The 23,912-nt window shown below is 36.0% G+C and overlaps 1 protein-coding gene across 11 annotated transcripts in view; it reads left to right on the forward strand.

Annotated features, from left to right (window-relative positions):
• The window catches only part of SLIT2 (slit guidance ligand 2), a 268,106-nt gene that overhangs the window by 20,257 nt on the left and 223,937 nt on the right, over positions 1–23,912 (forward strand). For all 11 annotated transcript variants that reach the window (XM_027686448.1, XM_027686452.1, XM_027686443.1 and 8 more), the window contains exon 4: positions 553–624. In XM_027686448.1, coding sequence (XP_027542249.1) covers positions 553–624 — 72 coding nt within the window. The remainder of the gene's footprint in view (positions 1–552; positions 625–23,912) is intronic.

The raw sequence follows: 23,912 nt of genomic DNA on the forward strand, positions 1-23,912 counted from the left end.
CTGTAATGCCAAATATAAGCTGTGACATCTTGATTTTTCTGGATTTGATTTGACCAGGATTTCTGTAACATCTTCCTTTGCTTTTTTATTTAAATAAATAGGTCATATGGATCTTTAGACATAACCTTATCTTGTTACTTAAAGTGTATACATTTCATACGTGTTCCCTTGAACCTCTTCATGGTCACAAAACGTCTGTCTGCTTTATTATACTAAGAGGAACAGAGTTGGTAGGGAATTAAAGTTACACTGCTGATTTTGTACTTTAAGCTTTCAGGTTGTTTATGCGGGATAGGGTCCTGACTTAGTGATTGGTTCACACTGCAGAGATTCAAAACCTTTCATAAAATAGGTAATATGGTCTGTAGGGGGAAACCAGAAAATGTAATTAGTCCATGGTAAATTTACTGCTGGACCATGTCTCCGCTAATGGACCTTTCTGGTCTTTAAAATCAGCTTGTTACATCACTGGGATGCCTACTCAAAATGATTGCATTGCATTGCTCTGTAGCATTTGTAATTTAACACAACTATTTCTTTTTCTTTCTAAAGGCGCCTAAACAGAAATAACCTCCAGTTGCTTTCTGAACTGCTCTTTCTGGGGACGCCGAAGTTATACAGGCTGTAAGTAGGCATAGCCCAATAACTATTATTTGGGAATGTTTGGATTTGGTCTGTTATTCTGTCTCGCATTAGGTTTTTTGTCTTTTGCCTCAAACAGGGCTAAAATGCATCTTGGAACATTGATGTATTGTTTAAGCTGAGTACTGCTTCGCAAGACTTTTTTATATTTTATTTTACTTCTGTGTCAGATGCTGATAGTTGTATGAGACAACTATCAGTACAGTTGATGCATTGTGTCATCAATTTCCACTTCTTTAGGGAAGTTTTGCTGAAAGAATACTTTCCTTTTCTCCTGTTTTTTGGTTGGTTGGTTGGTTTTGGCTTTTTTTGTTTTGTTTTGTTTCTGTGTTAAAAGAAATAAAAATGCCTGTGGAAATTCTGACCCAGAGATGCAGCACTGTATAAGCATTTTGGTTTTGTGATGTTCTGCTTTTGTGGCTGTACACACTTACTATAAAAATTATAGCATTGGCAAATGCTAGGTCTGTGGAGAACACTCTCCTATGTCCCATCACAAAGAAAACAAAGGTAGTAACTTGAGCTCTGAGAAGAAAAAACTATGAAATTCTTTACCTTAAATAGAAATAACATCCAATTGGGTAGTGGCTTTTTTGTTTTGATTGTATTCTTTGGTTTGATAATGTTTTAGCAATATTTTTAAAAAAATATTTTGGCCCATTGTCCTTTCTAAGAAGCCACTTAATTCTGTTGCAGTTGAAATGTGGAATAAAGTTTGGATTCTGGTTTATTTTAATTAAATAAATTATAAGGTACTTTTAGATTACATTGTGGTATTGAAGGGATACAACATGACATGCTTAAGTAGGCTTTTGTACAAATTCAGCCCTGTTGTAATTAGATACGTGTTTGACACATTTCTTTAGACTTCAGGTGAGATTTCTGCTGTTGAAATTGCTGGTTATATTGAGTTTCATCCCTTGTGTGCTTGGAAAAAGAGACGTGAAGGTGGAGGAAGTTGGGATTCCTCTTAGTTGTTTCCACTTTAGTATATGGAAATATGTTTGAGGAAAAAATAGTATAATGAAGCTTTTATTTTTAGGAGTTGATTTTTGTTTTAATACTATGAAACAATAGTTCTTTTCTCCCTTCTCATAGCAACATAAAATGGCAAACTGGGAATTACTCTTAATATTATAAACATTTATTTCTGTGTATTTTATTTCATTCATTTGCTTTGGATGTATGTTTTGTTTCCAGAACTTTGCTGTAGATTCAACGAGTTGTTAAATGATGAGGCCAAAAAGCTACTGAAGGCTTTTGTCCTGACAAACAAAAATATTTTGCTGTGCTATAATGTTATAATATATTCATATGTGGTATTATGTATTAACAATTGAGTCTCTTATAATTTCCCTCAGCCATGATAAAGAAATTACTTCCATCAGAAAGGAATATGAAAGAGATTTATGATCATTTTATTATTTCACCTATAGTGTAATGGTTGTTATCTAGATTCATATAAATAGAAATAAGCCATAATTTGCAGGCAAAAAATGGATGCACACTTCAGGCAAAATCATATTTGAGTATATTTATTTCAGAATTGTTTATTTGATAGATGCTAGTCTTAAATCTATAATGTCCATTGACATAAAGCACACAACTGCTCAAAGCATATATGGTGGAAAGTAAGAGATCCCTGGCTTCACAGTATTAAATTTCCTCTGCCTAAGGGTTATTGTTGATCAGACCATGAAAGTGAATGTCTGGTTATAATGTATTCATGTTTAAAAGAAAATATGAATTAAACTGAAAATCTACAGCTGCTTAGTGCTAAATTTGTAATTGAAAAAATGTCAGGCCAACAAAGGTATTGATGCTAGCTAAAAGTTTTTGGTCAGTTTTCAGAAAATATGTAGCTTGATCACTTTGAAGAGTATAAAATTATTTTGTTTTTTTACATGTATCATTGTATATGCTTAGATGTATTTACATCCAAAAAAATATTTTTCTGAGGAGAGTTAAAGTTCTCTAAACATGATTAATAAAATGTATACTATGCTTTGGATTTAGTATTTATTTTTGGCATTTAACAGCTAATCAAACAATGTGTGTACTGCAAGGTTTCAACATACTGTTGAGCTTCTGTGAATAATAATTACCATTTGACCCTTGGCTGTAAATGAGATGCCAGGTGAAGAAGCACATATGCTTGTTGTATAGCCTAAATGCAATATAAAAGAAAGAGGGTACGCTGTATATGAATTATGATTTGACACAGTTGGTTGCCGCCAGCGGCCAGCTATGCTTTCCCTTTGCTGTCTGCTCCAATTTCTCTTTGGACGGGTTGAGAGAGCACTGCATGTTCAGGTCAAGATGTTTGCCTAGAAATAGTAGTACAGTTGCAGCTGTGTTTGCTGGAGCAGGAGACTAGTTTAATAGCATTACCATTTATCCAGTCCATTAACAGAACTCTGTAAAATAATACCAACTCTGCATAAACTACAGGACAGTGTAATAAAATTACAAGCACTTGTTGACAGATGGGAAGTGTAAGTAAAGGAAAGCGATAGGTTGAGAGTTTAAAAGAGACAGTGCATTATTTTCTGTGTCTAAAGACACTTAATTTCAAAGGTAGTTAAATTATTTTTCAGGCTACCTTCTTTCCAGTTTAGCAGTCTTCCAAGAAATCTCCTGGAACTAGTTAAAATGGATAATTTTAGTCAAAACAGAAACTGATTTTCCCATTAAAAGTTATCTACAAAGGTGTCTTGGCATAAATATTTCAGTAGGAAGTAGGTAATGCTAAAAATAGTATGAAGAGTGCTGTAGGTTATATTAATCTTACCTTGCAAGGAAACTCTCAAAGCACAATTTACATGAACCTCTGTTTTGATGCAATACTGTTAAAATAGAGGTGCCATTGTAAATCCCCTGGGGAAATACAAGTTCTTGTTCAACAAGAACTGCAGGAAGGAGATGTGTTGTTTTTGGTGACCTGTATGTCCACTAAGCTGTCTAATGTCAGCAATGGTACCTTAGTACAGAGAACTACTACAGCCTAGTGAGTGCTTGTCTGAGGCAAATGGATTTTGACTGCTTACTTTGGCTGGTTAGATCACAGTTCATTGATTGCTGTTTGCTGCAGGATACCAAGTGCTGGACCCAAGCTGTTTGAAAAATCAGTTTTAAAAGATACCTTTATTAATCAGTGGCATGTAAAGGTTATTGAATTCCATGCACAAAGCTTGTCCCTTTAGATTTACATTTCTTACACTTGGAATGATGGTTGTTTCCCTACTGACCAATATTTGTTGTATAAGTTAGGCAGTATTGGCTTGGGAAAAAACAACAATCTTTGTAGTGGGTGTGGTCTGATATGAGATATTTTTTCCTTCTCATATGTGTACTTGAAGGTACACACTATGAATGTTTCTCCTCTAAAGGGAAAAAAAATCTTAATATAGTCTGATTACTAAACATCACTTTTGAGATGTCTGTTTAGTGACTTTAAAAAAAATTTCTAGCAGTGAATAATTAAAGGGAAAAAGTATTAAACATCAAGAAAACCTTTAAAAAATTCGCTTAGGCCAGAACAGCAGCAGCAGCAACAACAACAAAACATGCTGTATGGGGGGCCCTTGCAAAAATTCCTCCTGAATTAATTTCTGCCAGCTGTGATTAAAGTGTGTGGTACTAGATGTGTCAGACACCATAGTTCTCTGCTTCATTTTACTCTTGGCCTCTTTGGCCTCTGCCACAATAAATCCCACAATGGTTAGTCAGGAATTGCAGGTTACAGTTGCCAGGGTTACCGTTGTCCGGCCGGACCGACATCATTACTCATCCCGGCCGGCAGCTCCAGTGCCGCGGCCGCTCCCGGCGCGGGGAACCGGCGGTCGAGGGAACTTCTCCCGGCAGCTCTCGGTGCTGGTGCTGGAGCTGTTGCAGGAGAACCTGCCATTTGCATCACTTGCTAAGCGTAGTTTTGCTTTTACCTTTGCCGAGAGAAGAAAAAAAAAAACCCAAAATAAAAAAAAAACAAACCCAAACCAACGACACCACAACCCCTCCCCACGTCCCCCCACACCGGAAAAACCTGAAAAAATCCCACCCCAAGAAACCAAACAAAAAAAAGCAACCAACAAAACCCCAAACGAACAAAAGGTAATAAGATGACACATGTAAGATGCTGGAACAGGGACTTTTAAAATATTTTTAAGTGCTGGGCTCCCTACTGTTAAGGTACCTGCATTTGAGGTGTAATTTATGGTTTTGTCTTATTCCATTTAACAGTAATCATGGCAAGTGAGATTATGATCGTAATTTTGTAGGAAAGATATTTATCTTCAGTCTGAATATGTTTTAACAACTCAGTAGAGAAACCACTCATTAGAAAAATGCTCCTTATCCCAAAGGCTCTGAAATATTCCCACTGCAAACAGGTGGCTCTGGATGTTAAATCCAATGAGGAGCAAAAATGCGTTTCCCCTTTCCAAAAGGGAATGTCGATAAATTTCTCTCCTTTTGTAAGTAGACTGGTAATGGAACTACTGTTGAGTAAGCGCAGTGGGTTGGTTTCCACTGCTGTCTGTGCTCTAGTAATGTTACAGTGTGTTCCACTTTATTGCAGGAGTGGGATGGACGGACAGCAATTTAACAAAGATTTATTTGAATATGAGTTATGAAGCCACCTTGTTGCTATATCCTCCCCAGCATAGTGTGTTGAGTTACTTCAGTCATATGTTCGAGTTTTTATGATTTGTTATGGGGTATTCTAGCAGCATGCATACTGCGCATAAGGCAACTCCATTTCTTCTTGCTGTGCTAGGTTTGAATCTTATCCTTTTAGAGCTAAATAGAAACAAGTTTTCCATACATTGTGTCCATCCTGCTAGTTTTTTGACTTGAAATTTTTTACCACTGTGGCTTAGTTCAAATAAAAGAATGTTTAAATTGTTTTATCTAAACAATTTAGTTGGTAAGAATATACCAATTCTAATACCTAGTTAGTTTTTAATTACTAGCATTATTTTATTAGTGTCACTCTTGAACTGTGACTATAGTTCTTAGAACATAACTGTATTTCAAAATTATTATTTAGTGAAGAAATACTGCACATTAGTATGTGTATAAAATGAATGTACAATTTTGGCTTTATGGTATTGTAAGCCGGTAGTTAAAAAGAAATCTCTGATATATGAGCAATTACTAACCTTTCTTATGTTGTGGAAGAACTCTTAACAATTTGCTACATCAGTGCATTTTTGCTAGTACAAGGTCTTATTGCCCCAGCGTAGAATGTTTTCAGGGTGAATTTGGTCCCTTACACTGCATGGACACTGCAAGTTACAGTTCTGTGAGTTTATTTTTGCTATAATCCCAATCTGTAAATAGACAGGACTATCTAAAAAAATATAAGAATTAATGTATATTAAAAATATTCTTGTTAAGGTTCATTACCTGTAAGAATAAACCAAAGTAACTAAGAACATGTTGCCTTTGTGCTAGGTTTGTAATACCTCTTCTCTGGCATTCACTTTTTGAATACTTAATGCAATTTGGCTTGCATGTGCATCTTTTGTCTGGTTCTACCATTGCTTGCTTCTACCTTGAGTTTTTATTTTCTGCTATAATTTTTCAAAATTAAAAACTGTCAACACAAAGTACTGAACAAAACAAAAATACCACTGTAGCTTTGCTTCAGACATAAGCCTTACTGATATAGCAAGATGACATTTTAGAGATTTTTGGAAGTGAAATGTGTAAAATTCATTAGGTAATTTATTTTTTGAGAAAAGAAAGAAGTGTTGCATATATACATTTGGTGTACAACTTGCAGTAGCTATATCCAAGCAACAGCAAGCTGAGTGGAAGTGTTGGTAGAACCAGAATGATCTTTTGAAATGCAGTCAGAAAAAAAAGTAAAATGTATTATCACTATATGCAATTATTGGACTTCAAACTTTCCTCGAATCTCTTAGTCTGTAGGCTTTCTGTCTGAGCTATGCTTTGTTTTGTATTTGCACATCACCTGCTATGATGCTGTGCAGGAAAAAAATGGTGTACCAAATATACAGAAATCAGGTGAAATGTTACTTGAATTAATAGTATGAGATTTTTAAAGTTGGAAACAAATTTTTTTTGTTAAATGATCCACACAAGATGGATGTTTATATATTTTTTTAGATAATTGGAAGCTGTATTTGAATTGTGGTTGAATTTGCCTTTATTTCTTTAATTATAAAAACATAATTTTGTGTATCTTTTTTAAAAGCAATTTTTCTTTTGCTGTGCGATAAAATGGCAAATTGGATGGACTGCTGTAATTGTAAACTAATTCTGATACTGGGCAGATTACTAACTCTTTATGGAAACTGCCTTACTAAGTGATGTAGTTGACTAATTTCAGCGAAAGGTGTCTCTAGAGATATCCAGAAGTTAGACTTTCACAGAATCACAGAATGTGGTGAGTTGGAAGGGACCCACAAGGATCATCGAGCCCAACCCTTAGCTCACACAGGACTATCTCCAAGAGTGACACCATGTGCCTCAGAGTATCATCCAAACAAGGCTTTCATCCTTGTGGGTCCCTTCCAACTCAGAATATGTACTTAGAACTATGGATTTTTTCATTCAAACAAACACTCCAAAGCTGTTCAGTCACTTTTAACCTTAACTGGAAAATCATGTTAAACATCAAGCAAACAAAAATATGACTTAAAGTGATTCTTCTTGACCAATAAAAATAACTGTTATTTAAAAATTTTTGCTATTAGCTGTTGGCATTTAAATATGTCTAATGTGAAAACTTGAATTGTATTAATTACTTAAGCCATAGCTCTATTAAAATAGTTTTGTGGTATTCAGAATAATCAAGATATCTACTTCAGCTATTATGGCTTTGGTACTTTGCCCTGTTTGACCCCGAGCCTAAATAATTATCTTCTGTATTTCTGGGGATGTGATAGCAGTCAAAGCAGAGAACTAAGATAGTTGCTTTTTAATAAGAAAATTGAAATAGCTGGTTTTGGGTCACCTGTAACCATATTCATGATCAGTCTGAATCAGTCCCTGGGTCATTCCTGGAGGGTTGAGCTTGAAAGCTTTGGTAAATTATGATATAGGAAACCTTTTAGGCAGGAGTTAAGTAGGAAACTGAATCTCAGTGAAGGAAGTCATGAAAAGTAAAAGGCATGTCAGAGGAAAGGCTGTTATTATGTGATGCAGAAACATGGTGTGAAACATTATAAAGAGAACATCTGTAAGTCTCAGCTTGCACAGAGTGGACATTTAAGTGCAGCCGTGTCATCTTGATTAAAAAAAAAAAGAACAGAAAAGAGGAATAAATCAGGCCAAGGGAAAATCTAAAAGTATAGAGACTTGTCCCTATGATCGTAGGTTTCTTCTGCGAGTAGAAGATTAAAGCCTAAAGTAACTGAATAGCTGAGAAAAGTCCAAAGAAAGGTTGATTGCTTCCCCTCCAACAGTTCCAATTGATTGAAAAAAGCCTAATTTAAAGTTCTGTTTGTTCTGTGTCTTAAACCATCAGAATTTTCTTTTGGAACCGGGGGAATGCTCTGGAAGAGAAAGAATCCAAGGATAAAAAGTCATTGCAGGCCAACAATTGTTCCTAATCCTCACAAAATGCTGGAGAAATTAAATTTATTCTTTATTGCTCAAAGTGTTACCTAGGTCACTGGGTGATGGGAAAATTGAACTGGAAGTCGAGTAGGCACAATCTTTGTTTTGTGTCTAGATGCTTAACCTTAGACACGACAAGGCATCTTAGTGTGTTGTGGGAACTTGGTTCAGAGTATTAACACCAGGACATTTATTACCCTGGATTCATAATAGGCTATGGTGTCAGTAGATGAAAATGTTGTGTTTACATTTCAGTGTTAAATGATCATTTAATTAACACCTAAGGAAAAAAAAATAAGACCTAGTGAAATTCTTAGCGGCTTTTATTGTTGGTTTCCTTGGAGGTTTTAATATCCAAGTTACGCTGCAGTTGCTTCTATAAGTAAAGCTAGAAAAGACATCTATGAATGCAGGCAAGAAGGACAGACAGTTTAACCCCTGTTGACCCTTCATCCTGAATGTTGATTTATATAGCATTTTAAATGCATTGAATTTGTTTCAAAGCTTCTCTAAAATTACTCAGCATTCAAAGAACACATGATTTTCTCCTTTTAAAAATATTTCCCAAAGTGTATATTCTTATAAAGAGCATAATTTTTTCCCTGGGAAATTACCAATATAGATATAGAATGCATCAACAAAAATTTTACTGTAGTTAAAAAAAAGATATTTTGCCAGATTTGTTTGTATGTTCTTGATAAGAATGTACAGGCTTTTATAAGGGAAAACAAAAAGGAGGTTTGAAACAGACAACATATCGTGCACTGATTGCAGTAGCTACTGTCTGAATTCTTCAAAAAGTATAGGAAATTGGCAAGGGAAACAACATTACTGCAAAATTGAATATCCACTTTACTCACCACAGATCTCCTTTCACGTGTTCCGTTATATCAAAGAAAGTCAAGGCTATCTAAAAGCTTTAATTTGCTCTGGGTCCTTAATAATGCTTCTTGTTGTAATGTTGATCTACAAATGCTTTTTGCAATAATGTTGCCCTACAAAGCATGTTTGAATACTTTTTTTCCATCCCAGAGCTAAAGCTAGATGAAATGCTCTTTGTTAAAGACCAGATGCTTTTCAACTGATGTGTTTTTATAAACACACTGTAGTAAAAACTGAAATTACATCTAGGTTTAGAGATGGGTCTGGGGTTGTTTGTTTATTATTTGGTCTCTGCCTAGGGGATAAACCCCACAACTTTAAATCATGTTAAGAGACTGATAATAAAAAGCCCAGCACAGCTTAACTCAATTATCAATGATCCACAAATTTTATTGAATACTTTTTGGTTTTACTGATGATCGTATCCTTCACACATGTCAATAACTGAGCTGGAAAACTCAAATGGAATCTGCTGATACGGTAAATGTTCCTTTTCTCCACATAAATGACATAAACCATCCAGCATTTGATGAAATATTACAGCTGCAGTGAGACTTCTGTCTGCCAGTGGGATCTTATGTTTTTCAAACTTCTCTGAATATATTTATTAAGTTGAAATTTAATATTCAGATAGAGACTTGTCAGAGGTACTTGCATTTGCTTTTGTCTGAAATATTTGACCACTTATAGTTAAAGCAATGTATCAAAATTTCAGTACCTTTTTCAGTGTTTTTAATTGAAAAATAATTCTGCAATATTCATTTCTTAGTTGGCGTGTCGGATGAAGGAGTACTTAGGATATGCTTCGGCTTACCCTGTACCATGCTGAAATTACTCTCTTTATAATCCTGGTGGAGCTTTTAGGTTTGCTGAACAAGTGAGTGATTAAGACGAGTAATGCATACAGGAAGACACAGACTATGCTTTCCACGTGAAACTCCAACTGAAACTACATTGAACTGTGTGGGACTCGGAGTCCTGGTGGTAGGGTCACATCAATTATCTACGTACCAATTAAAGGGATTCTCATTATGTTATGGAAAGTGACCATACACAAAGTGCAATACTTGGTCTTAGAGAAGCCAGGGCTGCAATGACGGGCAACCCAGACTGTTGTACTGATCCTCCTAGCTGTTGTGAGTATATTGGAGCCAGGACTGGTGGTTCTGCTTGGGAAAGGCTGCTTATGAATGCCGAGCGGAGTTTATTCTCTCCCTCAGACACTTGAGAGGCCTGTTCTGCTAATGGCTGTTCAGACCCACCTCATGGGGAATAAAGCTGGGACTTGCTGAACTCTTTTCATCTTTACAGTCAAGCCCAGGTGCAGGCTCTCCCTGGCTCTAGGGTGTTTAAAGGACCACACTCTGAAGGCTTCTTTCCATGGCCCTTAATCTTTAGGGGGAAGAAACAAGGGACTGAATTGGGGGGGGGGGTGAGTCTTTTGGTTAAGCACTCCTTGAGGATTTGCGGGGTTATATGTACAAGAGACAAAATTCTTGCCTCTTTCTTTTAATTTCTCCTTCTGTCCAGACCAGTCACATTTATTTTTGCTATTAATGTGTAATCTATACATATCGGCTGGGCTACTCATACTTTATAAGGTAGTGTGTACAAGGAGAGGTTTGATGGCAGCTGTTCAGTGTTTTTGGTACTTTAATATGGGGGAGATAGAAGAACCATCAACTCTTTCTTTTTTTTTTTTTTTTTCCCCCTTCTGTGGCTTTTTGTAGGAGTGGTGGTAGCTGGCTGGGATTTAGATAGTTGATTGACCCTGAAACTGCAAAGGTTGCATATCAAGTTTGATAAGGCCCACAGGGAAGAGTTGCAAAGAAGATAGGATAACAGCTAATATAATGAAGGGGTATTGGTAGTAGCTGCTTTCTGAGTATAAAGATATGGAAGCTTAATGGAGAGAAAAAAAAATAAATGTGCACCTAAAAGAGGGAGAAAAGATTTTGAAAAGCTTAGCAGAACTAAAGGAAGTTATTTACAATAACTAAAAAATGACATAAACACATACATATAGTGCAGGAAAGCAGTGATAATTTCTGACACTGGAGAAAATTCCTGTCTGGTCCTTACTACTTCTGCTTTGATGTTAAATCTAGTCAATGATTAATTGATTCTGTCATGTTTTGGGTGTTCTTTATGAATTGTGCATTCTTTGTAAAAGGCAAGAGACTGAATTCCCTCCTTGATTTTATGTCTGTAAATTCATTAGAGCAAATACTTTTGTGTAACTCTCTGATGCTATAACTTGTTATAGCAGCAGTAATCTCCTTATCTCTTAGGCGCCTACAACACAAGAACAAAATAAAAATTGCACTCAAAAAACTATAATTTTTTGGGTCAGGGTCGTTTCTAAAAATGAAGAAACAGAATTCCTATGGAGAGCCTACCAAATCTATAGAGTGCTTTGCTTCTTGATCTTTAGTACGGTGTTCATGTCAGAGGTGCAGAAGCCAAAACTACTTGTTTGGCACAGAGTAGGGAGATGTCTCATGGCAAAATTTTAGTTTTGTACGTAGGTTTAGAAGATGCCAAATTTTAATTTCATTTAGAAAAAAAGAATCATAACCATAGGTTGCTCTTCCTTGGCTCACTAGTGAGGGTAGCCAGAATATTCAGATTTGAGGATCTAAATGCTGAGCAGGTCGTCTTCAGTGTTATGGCTGATAACAGTGGCTCTATCTGTGCAAAGGAAGAGAGTCTTTTGCCGTGTTGTAAGACTTCTTAGACTAGGAAATAATCAGAAAATTGCACAACTGCTTTAGCATTGAAAAAGAAGATTGCTTTAGTAAAATTTGTTTGACTAGCATGCGATATTAAGATGAAAAAATTTTGTAACATGCAGTGTACTGTTGCCTTTGATTGAAATCTTGCATATAAAACTAGATTCAAAGCTGCTGGGGCATGGCCAGTTGTGCCACATACTGTTGAAGTTTTAGATAAGGTCCTGGGGTGAAGTATTTATTTGGTCTGTTGTTCTGTAGTCTACTGATTGCTGATCTAAACTGTGTAAACAGCACACCAGTAAATTTTGTTGGAGGAAATAATACTAAGGGATTTAAATAAAAAACGAGAATGTGCTGGAATTGTTTGCTTTGTGGATATCAACTGGAGAATGTGGGAAATGCAAAATACTTACAGCCAGTTAAGGATTGTGATTACTGGGGAGAAAACTACTGTAAGAGACCTGATGATCATAGCTGGAAATGTACAGTGCATCATGGAACAATAAGATCATGCAATTTCATGTGTATGTATCAAAGACACTGCAGGAAGTGGAAAAGAAAATATTTGGAATTAGGCTATTTAGTTTTGCAAAACCAATGCTGAAGTGGCTTCTCTAGCCAATGTAGTGGGATGTTCACTTCAAACATTTTTTTTTTCCATTTTGTTGCAACATTAAAAATATTTCTCTAGTATTTTGGCTAAACTGAGTTTTTGTAAATCAGGTTGTAAAACCTATTGTATCTTTTTCCTCAGTCAAATGAAAGAAAACAGAAATGGATTTGAGTTCTAGGGAAGGCTTTAAAATTAGTATGTGCTGTTAACCTGTTTATGTAACAGTGGAATACCAAAATAATGGCAGTATTGTGTGTGCACCTATCATCATGGCTAGGCTTCACGAACGAAGATTTGGGAAGGGCTCTACCCACGATTGTTGCAAGCGCGTTGGTGGCTAAAAAGGCCAATACGAGATAGACATGTCTTGTTGCAAAAGGCACAGCAGAAAGACTCCTTGGATGGTATATTCTTCAAGGCACGATTCTTTCTGCATTGTCTTTTCTCCTCAAGGGTGATCCTGCATGCTTTCTCAAAAGCATCAGCAGCGTTATAGATGGTGTGTCTCCAGGCCTCCCGATTGGAGGCCAGAGTAGACCAGTTATGCTGATCAATATGGCCAAGGCTGAGATGTTGTTTCAGGGAGTCCTTGTGTGCACCTATATGAGGGGAACAAAGAGCAAAACCAGGAGAAACGCAGTTGAATTGGGGGTTGATTGGTCAAGAAATGATTTCTGCAGTGACTTTCAAGTCTTTGACATGGTGGACGTAAAAAGGATCATTTGGTATATATTCAGTGTTGAGGTTAAAATACTAATAATACTTCCAGATATACAAATTCTTATTATAGAAATGGAACTTAAGAGTCTTCTGGAATTATAAATTCACAAGATTTAACATTAAGAAGTAACAGGGGGTGTTGGATTTTCTCTCTAGTAGCAGAAAATCAAGCTCACTTCACAGTAATTTTATCCACAAAGGTTCCAAGTGGGGAGAAGAGCATAGTCAAATACATTACATGGAACACAACAGTGCAAATGCATTGGTACTGATAATTCTTTGGGCCTTCACTATTAATATTTAAGATGTTAAAATTTTAGGACAAACAAAACAACAACCCCCCAAGAACTGAAAAGAAATCACAGTCTTTGAGAAGTAGTCAAAGGTGGAGCTGTCTTGAAAAGTTTATTCAAGTTTCTCCCAAATAAACTAGTTAAGAAAAATATTATCTGTATCCATTAAATGTTGCATTATTATTTGGTGAATTAGAGGTATGAATTTGGAACTTAATATCTTCATATGTTAAACAAGAATGTGATGCTATAGTTTAAGTTTATGGTTCCTTAGAAATGTAAAACTATTTGACTGTGTACTTTGTTGAAAACGAAACTTAATCTAGATTCCTTTAACAGTATTCAGAGCTTCCTTTTTTGCATTATCTAGCTGTGGGTGGGATTGTTGTGTAAGAAAGTCTGCTGCTATTAATGTGTTTTGTTCACTTTGCTTGCATTTTTTAATTATGATTGTATGACTGTATTTGTCCATTGTATTTTATTTTGGCTCCTGAACTTAGTATGACTTTTCAGTTAGTTTGCTAAATGTGAATGTTGCAATGGTGTAATGGTGTAATCTCATTCTGCACAGTAACAGTGCAGGTCCCATATGAATTTGGGAAGTAGTTTTGGTATGCCCAGAGGAAAATACAGACAGAAGATAATCAATGTATTTCTACTGCTCAAGCATATGACCATCATCATTTTGGTAAGCTAAGGTTAATGAATTTGCCTGGATCTACTAGGAACCTCTTTCCTTCCAAATCAAGATATGCAAAACTCTGGGTCTTTTTTTTTTTTTTTCTTTTTTCATATAGAAAGGAGAATAAACACTGTACACAGAAAGCTATAACCAGTAACTAAAAAAACCTAAATAACTTGAAATATGTTAAATGTTTCGTTTTAAGTTGGGTGGTCCAGAAGAAGGTTAAAAAGATGTTCTGAGTTTGGTTTCTGTTCCTTACCAGAGGAAAATATTATATAACCAGAAATCACATTTTAATTGATGCTTTGTTTTGCTTTATTTGCTTAATTACAATATCCTGCTGGGTGTAGTTTTATCAGCAGTGCTTTTGAGATTGTGTAATGTTTAGAGACGATTACACTATGTAAAACTTTCCAAATATGAGACTTTTTAAAAAAAGGAAAATGTGGTGTGAATTAGCTGTAGTTTTGAAAGGAAATATAGTAACCTTAAGGGGGAGGGGAGGGGAGGAGTGGTTAAAGCATGTATGATAAATATATTTTTGATCTGTTTTATGCTTTTTTGTTTTGTTTTTGGATGTAACATTGAAGATGTGAATCTCTAGGAATTACTCCAGAAGGTATAAACTGTAAAGGGAAAGTAAGGAAATACTTGTTTGTGCTGAAGTTTTATATAGAATTGGTACTCTAAAATAAGCCTAGGTAGTGTTTGAACACATGGGAATTTCTTAAAATAAACACAGCCATGAAGGGAAAATGTGATAATGACTTGATGATGATGAGTGTCTGCTGTTACGGGTCCAGTGAGATGCAAGTGCCAACACCCCAGCCTCTACACCATGATCCAAATTGTAATGAAGGAATTTGGCAGCTCTGATGCCTTTATGTGAATGTATTACCATGGCTATGAAGATAAATAGTTCCAAAGTGGAAATAGTAACAAATATTTAGTCACTTCCAAGCAGATTAGAAGTGAAAAGAGACATACTATAGGAACCAAGATAAAGAGGAAATATATATTTTCTGAGTATGTGTGTTCCATTCCTGCTTCCCTGGGCTGGTTCTTCCTTTTAAAAATCAGTGTATTTAGACAGATTATATATTCTCTTTGTAAAAATCATCATCACGATTTCTTGATTTCTTCCAGCTTCCTTCCTGCTCTCCCTTTCTGTGACTCTCCTCTTATGAAAACATCAGCCTGATTAAAGCCTAAAAATTGCAGAAAATGTACTGTACCAAAATGTAGACTGGTGAGCTGTCTGATAACCATAAACTGTCTAATGAAGTGCAAGAGCACAGATTTGCTCCCAGGGGCAGGCTCCCCCTTGTGGGTGCTGAGCCTGTTACTTAAAAGCTTCCGTGAGCTTCCTAGCATTGCACTAACTTAACCTCTAATTCCATCATTTTTTTTTAAGCTAATATCTGTATATAATTTGAAAGTAATTTTTTTTCTATTCTCAAGTAGTATTCTTTTTTTATTCTCAAGAAGTTTTCAAGCCAGACTGACCTGAAAAGTCTTAACTCAGAAGTTTTGTAGAGTGGGAAAATTATTGCCAGAACACAAAAGTCTTAACTTTTTTGTTGTTCCGGTTTTTGATGCAACCCCGTCTGCTGCTTTTGGATATAAATGATTCCCATATACTCAGTATACTTTTTCTAAATGTACTGCTTACCTTCTCTGCTAAATAGGGTCATGTCCTGTAGTGGATGTCTAACATATGGTACTGATACAAGTGTGAGAATCAGCACTGGTAACTGGAAGATTATTTTCCATCAGGTTCTCCGCGTTCCTCTGGCAAAGATTAAGGAGAGCTGTATTGCTTGGGTGGAATGAAATGTCTTTTGTTTGTCTTGAATGATGGTGCAGGACTTGGCAATGGAATCTGGGCTGTGGCATGTTTTAGAATTTCTGAATTTAAAATTCAAAATTTCAAGGTTAGAATTCCAAACTGTGGTAGCAGCAATTTTTCTGCTCTCTTCACTTTACTGAGTTTCTTGCAAAGTGTTTAATGCAGCTCACTGAGTTGACTTCTTTACACGGGCTTAAGAGGCTTTTCTGCTTGCTCGCTAGCCCAAGCTGAGTGACTCATCTGAGATCAAGCTGTTGTTGCAGAGCAATTTAAATTAGTAGTAGAATGGCTAAGGCTTAGTAAGAGAATAGGCCTAAAAAGCAGCACTCCAAAGTAGTAAGTTAGCAACCCTGTTTGTGAGCATGAAATGTACTGAAGAAGTAGAAACAATAATTAAAGGATTTAGTCAAGCATGTATATAATGATTTGTTACCTTGGATGTGGTGAGGGTCTGTTAAACAGTTACTAGGGGTAAGACAGCTTGAGTAGATTTATGATTAGAGTAGTTGATTGTCAATTGTTAGCAGTATGAGCTTGTTTGTAACTGAATGAGACTGTTCTGCTGTGGAACTGCACGTACTAATTTTGCCGTGGAAACCAAATGTAAACTTGTTTGTGTATAAAAGCTGAACTGAAAATGAGGGTCTTTGGAATCCTGACTTGGGACGTGAGTCCTCAGGTTCCCGGGGCCCCGAATAAAGCACCGCATAAACCGACACTCTGTTGGTTTGTGTCTTTGTTTACGGGCAACACTGTTGACAGAGGAGGTGCTTTTGGAGCTGCAGATGGCACTGCCAGCATCTTAATGAAATCCAGTGCCAAGGGAAGCATATGAAAAATGTAGGAAACAATACTGAAAATTGCATGCAAATCTTGGAAAATAGGGATGTGTCTGTATATGGAAGATGTGCATTTTTCATCATGAAGACAATTTTCCCCACTTTTCCACTTCCATCAGTGCCAGCTCTAGCCCTGAAGATTTCTTATGACCTACAACTAATTGGTCTGATGACTTGATCAATGTTCTAGTGGTTGACATTTTCTCTGAAGTGAATGACAGTCTTGTGGTAATATGCGTTTTGAAATTCAGAAACCTTCTGGTCCTTCAAGATTCCTTTTTTTCCTATCACAGTACTAGCCAGTACTGTTATAATGTACATATGGATTCCTGGCTGAGGGAGCTAATTGTTCATTCTTCTCAGATGGTTCTCATTCACTGAGTTGTTGTTTGCTGTTTTCATGCATTTTTCAGTGTGAAATGGGTAAGAACTAAGAAGGAAACTGCAGACTATACCACCAAAGACTGAAGCTTGCATCATGAACCAGGACCAAGAAATCTTGCAAATTATATAACTTGCTTTTTTATATATTGTAACTTAAAAATGCAGGTTATAATTCTCAGGAATGTCCTTTAGGTATGAGATGAAGAATTCACCTTGCATGTCTGAATTATGATGGGCATTACTTACAAAATGCTCATTACATTTATACTGGGAGAAAGATGCTACTGTTTATCCTGTTTCTGTGAATAGATGTTTTATTTGGCCAGCTGCTAGAGTCGTAGGGGATTTGATTTCTTCAGGAAATGCAAGCTTGCCAAACCTGAACCCAGAGTTACAGGACAGGGGGTATTTCAGTACAGAAATTATTTCCTCACCAATACAAACTCTGTCTACATATTGCAATCAAACCCGTAATTTGACAGTGTTCCAGATTAAGTTTCCTGGGCAGTCAGGAGGAGCTTTGTACTGGTCATATCCCCTTTTTACATGTCACGGATCAATGAAAGAAAAAATTGTGGGCAAAGAAATAGAGGATCATTTAATGATAAGATATCAGCAATAATTTCTAAAGATGCTTGTTCTTGTATAACTTGTCAGAGCTCAGGGGATATCGTATTTAGTCATGCTTCTTCCATACTTCAGTTATCAACTTCATCAAATTCTTGGGTACAGTGGAAGCTTTTTGTCTTCTCAATTTTCTTCAGCATATTATTTCTCATCACTGACCTGAACCTCAGCATGACCTTAACTTCTTGGTGCTTTCATTGTGAGCTCAGCTGATAGATATTGTGATGTCTAGATTTCTGTTTTTTCTGGAGAAGATGACTTTTTCTCCTGAACAATTCTCTTCTGCATTCTTAATGGGAAATCTAGTTAGTCTAGCTTTCTTTACTGTAAATGATTACAAGATGCTTTGTGTAAAATAAAGTTTTTCTTTTATTTTTTTCTATGGGAAGCATACAGTGGAGGAGAAAAACAAAAATTACTTGCTCACTTTGAAGTCACACTCACACACATGCTTATTAATAAAATATTAAAAATCAAAACCAAAACCAAACCAAGCTAAAATAATACCTGAAAAGTAAACACGTGTTTTAAATAATTCTAGGGGATTTTTACATCTAACTTTCCTGATTACCCAAAGGTAACCATGACATTACTTTTTGTTCCTTGTGCATGCTAGTGGCTTTAATTTAGTAGATTTAGTAAATGTGTCTGTCATTGTGTTAAAAATTTTAATTACTGAGGTTTGTGAAACAGCTCCCAAATACAAGGAGTATTTGTAGAAAGCTGGATAGATTGACAAGTGATTGACAGGGTAAACAGTCTCACAGTGTTCTGATATCCTGTGCTGTGGTGCAATGCTACAGATACCGCATAAGCCTCAGGAAGTAGCTGCAATCCAATTTTTATTAAACTCTTAGTGCCAATGTATCTTGAAATTATTGTTAATTGGGAAACTAAATGTGCCACTGTTGTCTTATTCTTCCTTTCTTTAGAAAGCTTCATTGTTATGTTGCATTCCTATAACGTTAGTATGATATAACCCAAGAGTGATATATTTTACAGACAGTGTTAGCAAGAGGAAGTTCAGACATTGCACTTTTTCATATTTGTTTCCCATAACTTCATTCAATTATTTTTGTAATGCAAAAAATCTTTAAGTGACAAAAGCCTTGTTTAATGTAATAACTGCAGAATATACCTATTGTCCTAATGTGCCTCCAAAACAAGACCCACCTAGAAAACAGGTATCAAGTCTATGTAGCTCTTAATGTTCCCCAACAGAGACAGGCACAGTTCTACCTTCTTCTCACCCTTTCCTTTTCCCTGCCACCCACTCTCTGCCACACACAAAAGAAAGAGAAGAAGCAAGCTGAAAAACCCACTGGAAAGACAGATAGCTTAACTGGTTCATCCTTGAAGATGTTTGTTTTGTAGCATGAAGGCAAGATTGGTAAATCCCAGGATCCAAGGATCATGACAAATGCTTTGTTTTTCAACTCAAGATGATTATTGACACTTGAGCAAAGAAAGATAATTCACATATATTGAAGGCTTTGCAGTTTTAACTTAATACCTATCTTTTTTCTAAGAAGGTGGAAGATGGTGTAAATTTTGGGGCAATACTGCAACTTAATCTTCAGGTGTCACATGTGGATCACATAGACATGTCTGTTCCATCATTCATGTCTCAGGTTAAGGGGGTTTGTGATGTTACCTTGCTAACTGGACCTTTTGCTGTTAAATAGACTCCTTATCTGTTCTTAGACTAGACTCTCATTTCAAATATCCCTCTTTCCCATGTTGCTTGGAGATTTCATCCAGTTTGCCAGCTTACTTCTCTTACTGAATGTGAACCAAATGGACCATGGCCAACTGTGTTAAACTATGTTAAGACCATGACAAGAGACACTATAGCGCTGAGAAGTCCAAAATGTCAATTAAATAGAAACTTCTAAGGATGCTACTCTTTTTTTTTTCTTTTAAAGTAGCTTCTTTAGGTTTTTACCTTTAAGCATCTCTCTGTAAACATAATTAGTGTTTTCATTTTACTTCTTCATAAAATGTCAGTGTGCTGCTGTAATCTTGCCATATAATTTAAGAGATTTACACCTGCATAGTGGACTTTGCCCTAAAATTACAGCTTTTGTGGTTCTGTTAAATGATCCAGCATAGGTTGGTGAGCTCTGAGTATAGTGCAGAACTTATAGCTGCAAAATATGTTGTGAAAATGGAAAAATGTGTTTTGGAAAGGAAATAAAAGAATTCTTTACACAGTATATGCTACTATCTTCAATTGGACCTGTGTGTTACTTTTCCCGAGCACTTTGTCAAGCAGCAGCCACACCTATGGAATTGGGTCAGGCTCTTTCTGCTCATTCTCAGGGAATTGCTGAGCAGCAGAGATGATGTCTGGAGCTCTCTGGAGGAGGGGGGATCCAAGTGGAAAGTGAAGAAGAAACACACTAGCAGTCAGGCCCTTTCCACTCTTGAAGAAGCAAGGATGCTTCTGGCAACTGGGAAGAGAAAGGTCATGAGCACCAAGAAAGAAGAGAATGATTGAAATAAATGAATTGATAATACAGTGAGGGACTTTTTATGAGATACGAAAGAGAAGCGACAATAAAACTGCATCTAGAAATTACTGAATTGAGAATTTACTAACTTTCATATGACAGTTAAGTTCTGGGTGTATTTTTTATGCTTTAGCAAGTGTCTTACATCTTTGAATACTTTTTACTTTGGCAGTAGATTTTAGAAGTTTTATTCAAGCATTGTTAAATTTTTCATAACAGAATCCAAGTACTTGCATGACAAAATTACTATACTTCCTGTAATAACCTGGACGAAAAAGTAAGTGTTCCTTTTCCAGAATCTAAAAATTCCTCATCAAGGAAATTCCAAAATAAGAAAAACTTCAGAAGCATTTTGTATACTGTTTTCAAGCATTATATGCTTTAATGCCTTTACTATCCAAACATATAATTCAATATAAAAAATTTTCAAAAGGTTTTAGGCCCAACATCGGAAATTATCTGTAACCTGCAATAAAGAAACAGGAACTAGCGACACTTGCAAAAAAAGGTATATGAATGCAGAAGATAGAATTATATGGGTAATTGCTTGCATTTCAAAACAATGCTGGAAATACTACTGATTCTTGACTCTGATTCTGATTGCATTGGCTATGTTGGGCATCTAATTGGAAAATGAATCCAGAATTCACAAACTGGATGAAATATAAAAATACTTCAGGAAACTATTTTTGAGTTAGTGGAATCAGGTTGCCTGATACATTATCTCAACAAAAGCTGTTTTCTGAGATAAATATTTTGCTTTATTTCTTTTAAATTACAAAATATTTTCATTCTAGAATTTGTAAGCCAAAAAGTGTTCTTCAGAACTGTGTTCCTCATTCAATGTTTTTTTTTCAGTCTGTATTTTTGCCTGTGGAGAGGGTCTAATAGGTAGTAACTGGTGTTCTGTTCTAAAATAACAAAAATTGCCCTACTGTATCACCAGTTCTGTTAATTGCTTGCATTAATGTAAAATTGTGTTGTTTCTTAGTGAAAGGTTTTTTGTTGTGCTATAGTTAAGTGTTTGTGGAAAGATAGCTGTGATTACAGGAGTATTTAATCTTCTGATGACTTGTGTTAGTCTGCTGTTAGTTTATTCTTTGTGCTGTAAAACTACCTTTAATAAAACATGACTTTAAAACTACCTTTTTTTTTTCTCCAGTAGAATACTCTAAAATTCATACATAGGTCACAGATTTTTAAGGAAAAATGTCCTGAGTTCTAAAGAAGTGGAGAATAAAGCAGATTGTAATTACCACTGAAGGAATTGCATAGTTTGAAAGGGGTGGGGCAAAAGGTTAAAAAAAAAGTAATTGCATTTTCTCTGGTCTTCATGGTTCCCCATTTCCTTTTGCCTGCTCCAGGGGCTAACATACTCATCACCTTTCTGGAAGTCTAGAGGAAGTAGAAAAATTCTTTGTTGCCCTCTCTCCAAATTTGGCTTTCACTCCTGTCTACTGATCTGCTACTGGTATCATACTTCTGCTACCCTGTGCTTTGAGTTAGCTGACTGACTTAAACTATTTTCTATGTGTATTTGAGAAATCTGTTCTCAGAGATCCAGATGAACAGGGCAAGGAGGAGAGGGGATCATGTCATAGAAGCTTCTTTCTGACTCTTTAAATGGATTTAAGGAGATGGAAGCAGAGACAAATGGGCTATTCCTTACAGTATATTACTTTGATCAAGCTGTCTTTGCCACCATCTATCTAAATGATAGTGACATTTTTAAAATAGATTGTAGAACTCAAGTACTTCAAGTGAGTTTGGTCTGCTAATGTCTGTATTTCAGTGTGCATTTCTGCTAGAAGCTCAGTAGGGCATTCAGGATGAGTGTAAGGCTGCTGAGAGCCTGTGTTGCTACTAAGTTTTTCTCTCCAGGGAGATGCAGCATAATGTTTTTCACATGTTTGTCTTAACAGTGCAAGGCCATGTTACACTCCAGGAAACTGATGTACAGTCACTGGCATCAGTAGTTTATGCCCTACTTTTAAGCATGTGTTGTGTGGGAATGGGACAAGGAAACTAGCCTTCGGGATAAATGTTGAGCAATGAATGTGACCTGTGAACTGTTTGTTATTTGTTATTCTGTTTTCCACTGTATTCTCATAAATGATATAAGGAAATTAGATAAATCATTATCTGCTGTCCTCCTAGTTGAAACTTCTTTCTTGGGAAGGGTGAACAGCCTTTCATTGTTAGGCTGACCAGGTGTCGCAAGTGCAGTCCTAGATCCACTTATGCTTTAGCTCCCTGGGTAACAGCTTTGTAACATATAGGGTTGGGGCATGTGGGCAAAGTGGATGCTGCAAACACCTTGGTTGAAATTGGAGTTCCTGGTATCTATAGTGTATGAGACAGATGATCTGAAATCCACTCATAAAATACAGTGAAGACTAGCATTTAGAAGGAGAAGTTAAATGCAGAAGGCATGGACAGGTACTATGGCAAAATACATCTTGTGAGTGGTTTGGGGTTTACAGAATAAGTGGCAAGTCATAACTCTTTTGCAGAAAAGGCATATACTCTCTCAGACGTACTAAAGCTCTTTACTAAAGTGAGACTGGGTCCGATTTATCCTCTTCTGTTTGATACTCATCTGTGTCTACTTTGGGAAACTTTTACAGATGATTATAGAATTATAGAAATTCTATAGATTAGAATTCTTTAGACAAGGCTTAAAAAGAATCATAAATGGTACTACAGAGTTTAGGAAAAGTAGCTTGTGAGGAAAATCTTTCAATAACTGGGTGTGCTTATCCTAGAGGGGAAAAGACTGGGCAGTAAGTGAAGAATATTACAAAGTTATTAGCAAGTAATTGTTTGGAATTTTTTGGTTTGGGTTGGGTTTTTTTGTGTTGTTTTGTTTGGAGTGTGGGGTTTTTTGGTTTGTTTGTTTGTGTTTTTTGGTTCGTTTGGTTTTGGTTGTTTTTTTTTTCATTTCTCTCGACCAACTTCATTTGGAGTGACGAGTGTAGGTTAAAAACTAGGAAACATTTTCTAATGTCTGAATTACTGGAAGTCTACCAAGAATCTTGGAAAACGTACTTCAGTGGATGTTTTAAATAATGAGTTGATAAGCATCTGGTAGTGGATGGTTTGGCTTTGTAAACTGATTCTGACTCAGAGTGATGCTTTCACAAGCTAAGCATTTAGAGAGCTCTTTTCAACGTATTTTTTTTTGTATTTGAGAGAAAATTTTAGTAACTTTAATAATTATTGATGTTACCATATTTAATATGAAATTATATTTACTTATACTTAATGTGAAATACTCTCTGTAAGAAATTCAGTTAATTCACACATGAAATCTCTTAGATGATAAACCATTTTTTCTTCTTTTTAGTTTCATCTTGCTAAGACACAAACTAGGTTACAGAAAAAAACTGAATTATTTATACTATTGTGACTTCATTCTTATTGCTCCTGTTAATAATGTAACAGAAGAACACAAATGTATTTCTTGAGCTTTTAAAAAATCTTCACCAACATTTTTCCCCTCAGTGGCTATTCATTTTTGATCTGTACGTGTTACAGCATCAC

The sequence above is a fragment of the Neopelma chrysocephalum genome, unplaced genomic scaffold, assembly GCF_003984885.1.
Source record: "Neopelma chrysocephalum unplaced genomic scaffold, ASM398488v2 Primary Assembly neopelma1_71, whole genome shotgun sequence".
In the NCBI taxonomy this organism is placed as follows: Eukaryota; Metazoa; Chordata; class Aves; order Passeriformes; family Pipridae; genus Neopelma; species Neopelma chrysocephalum.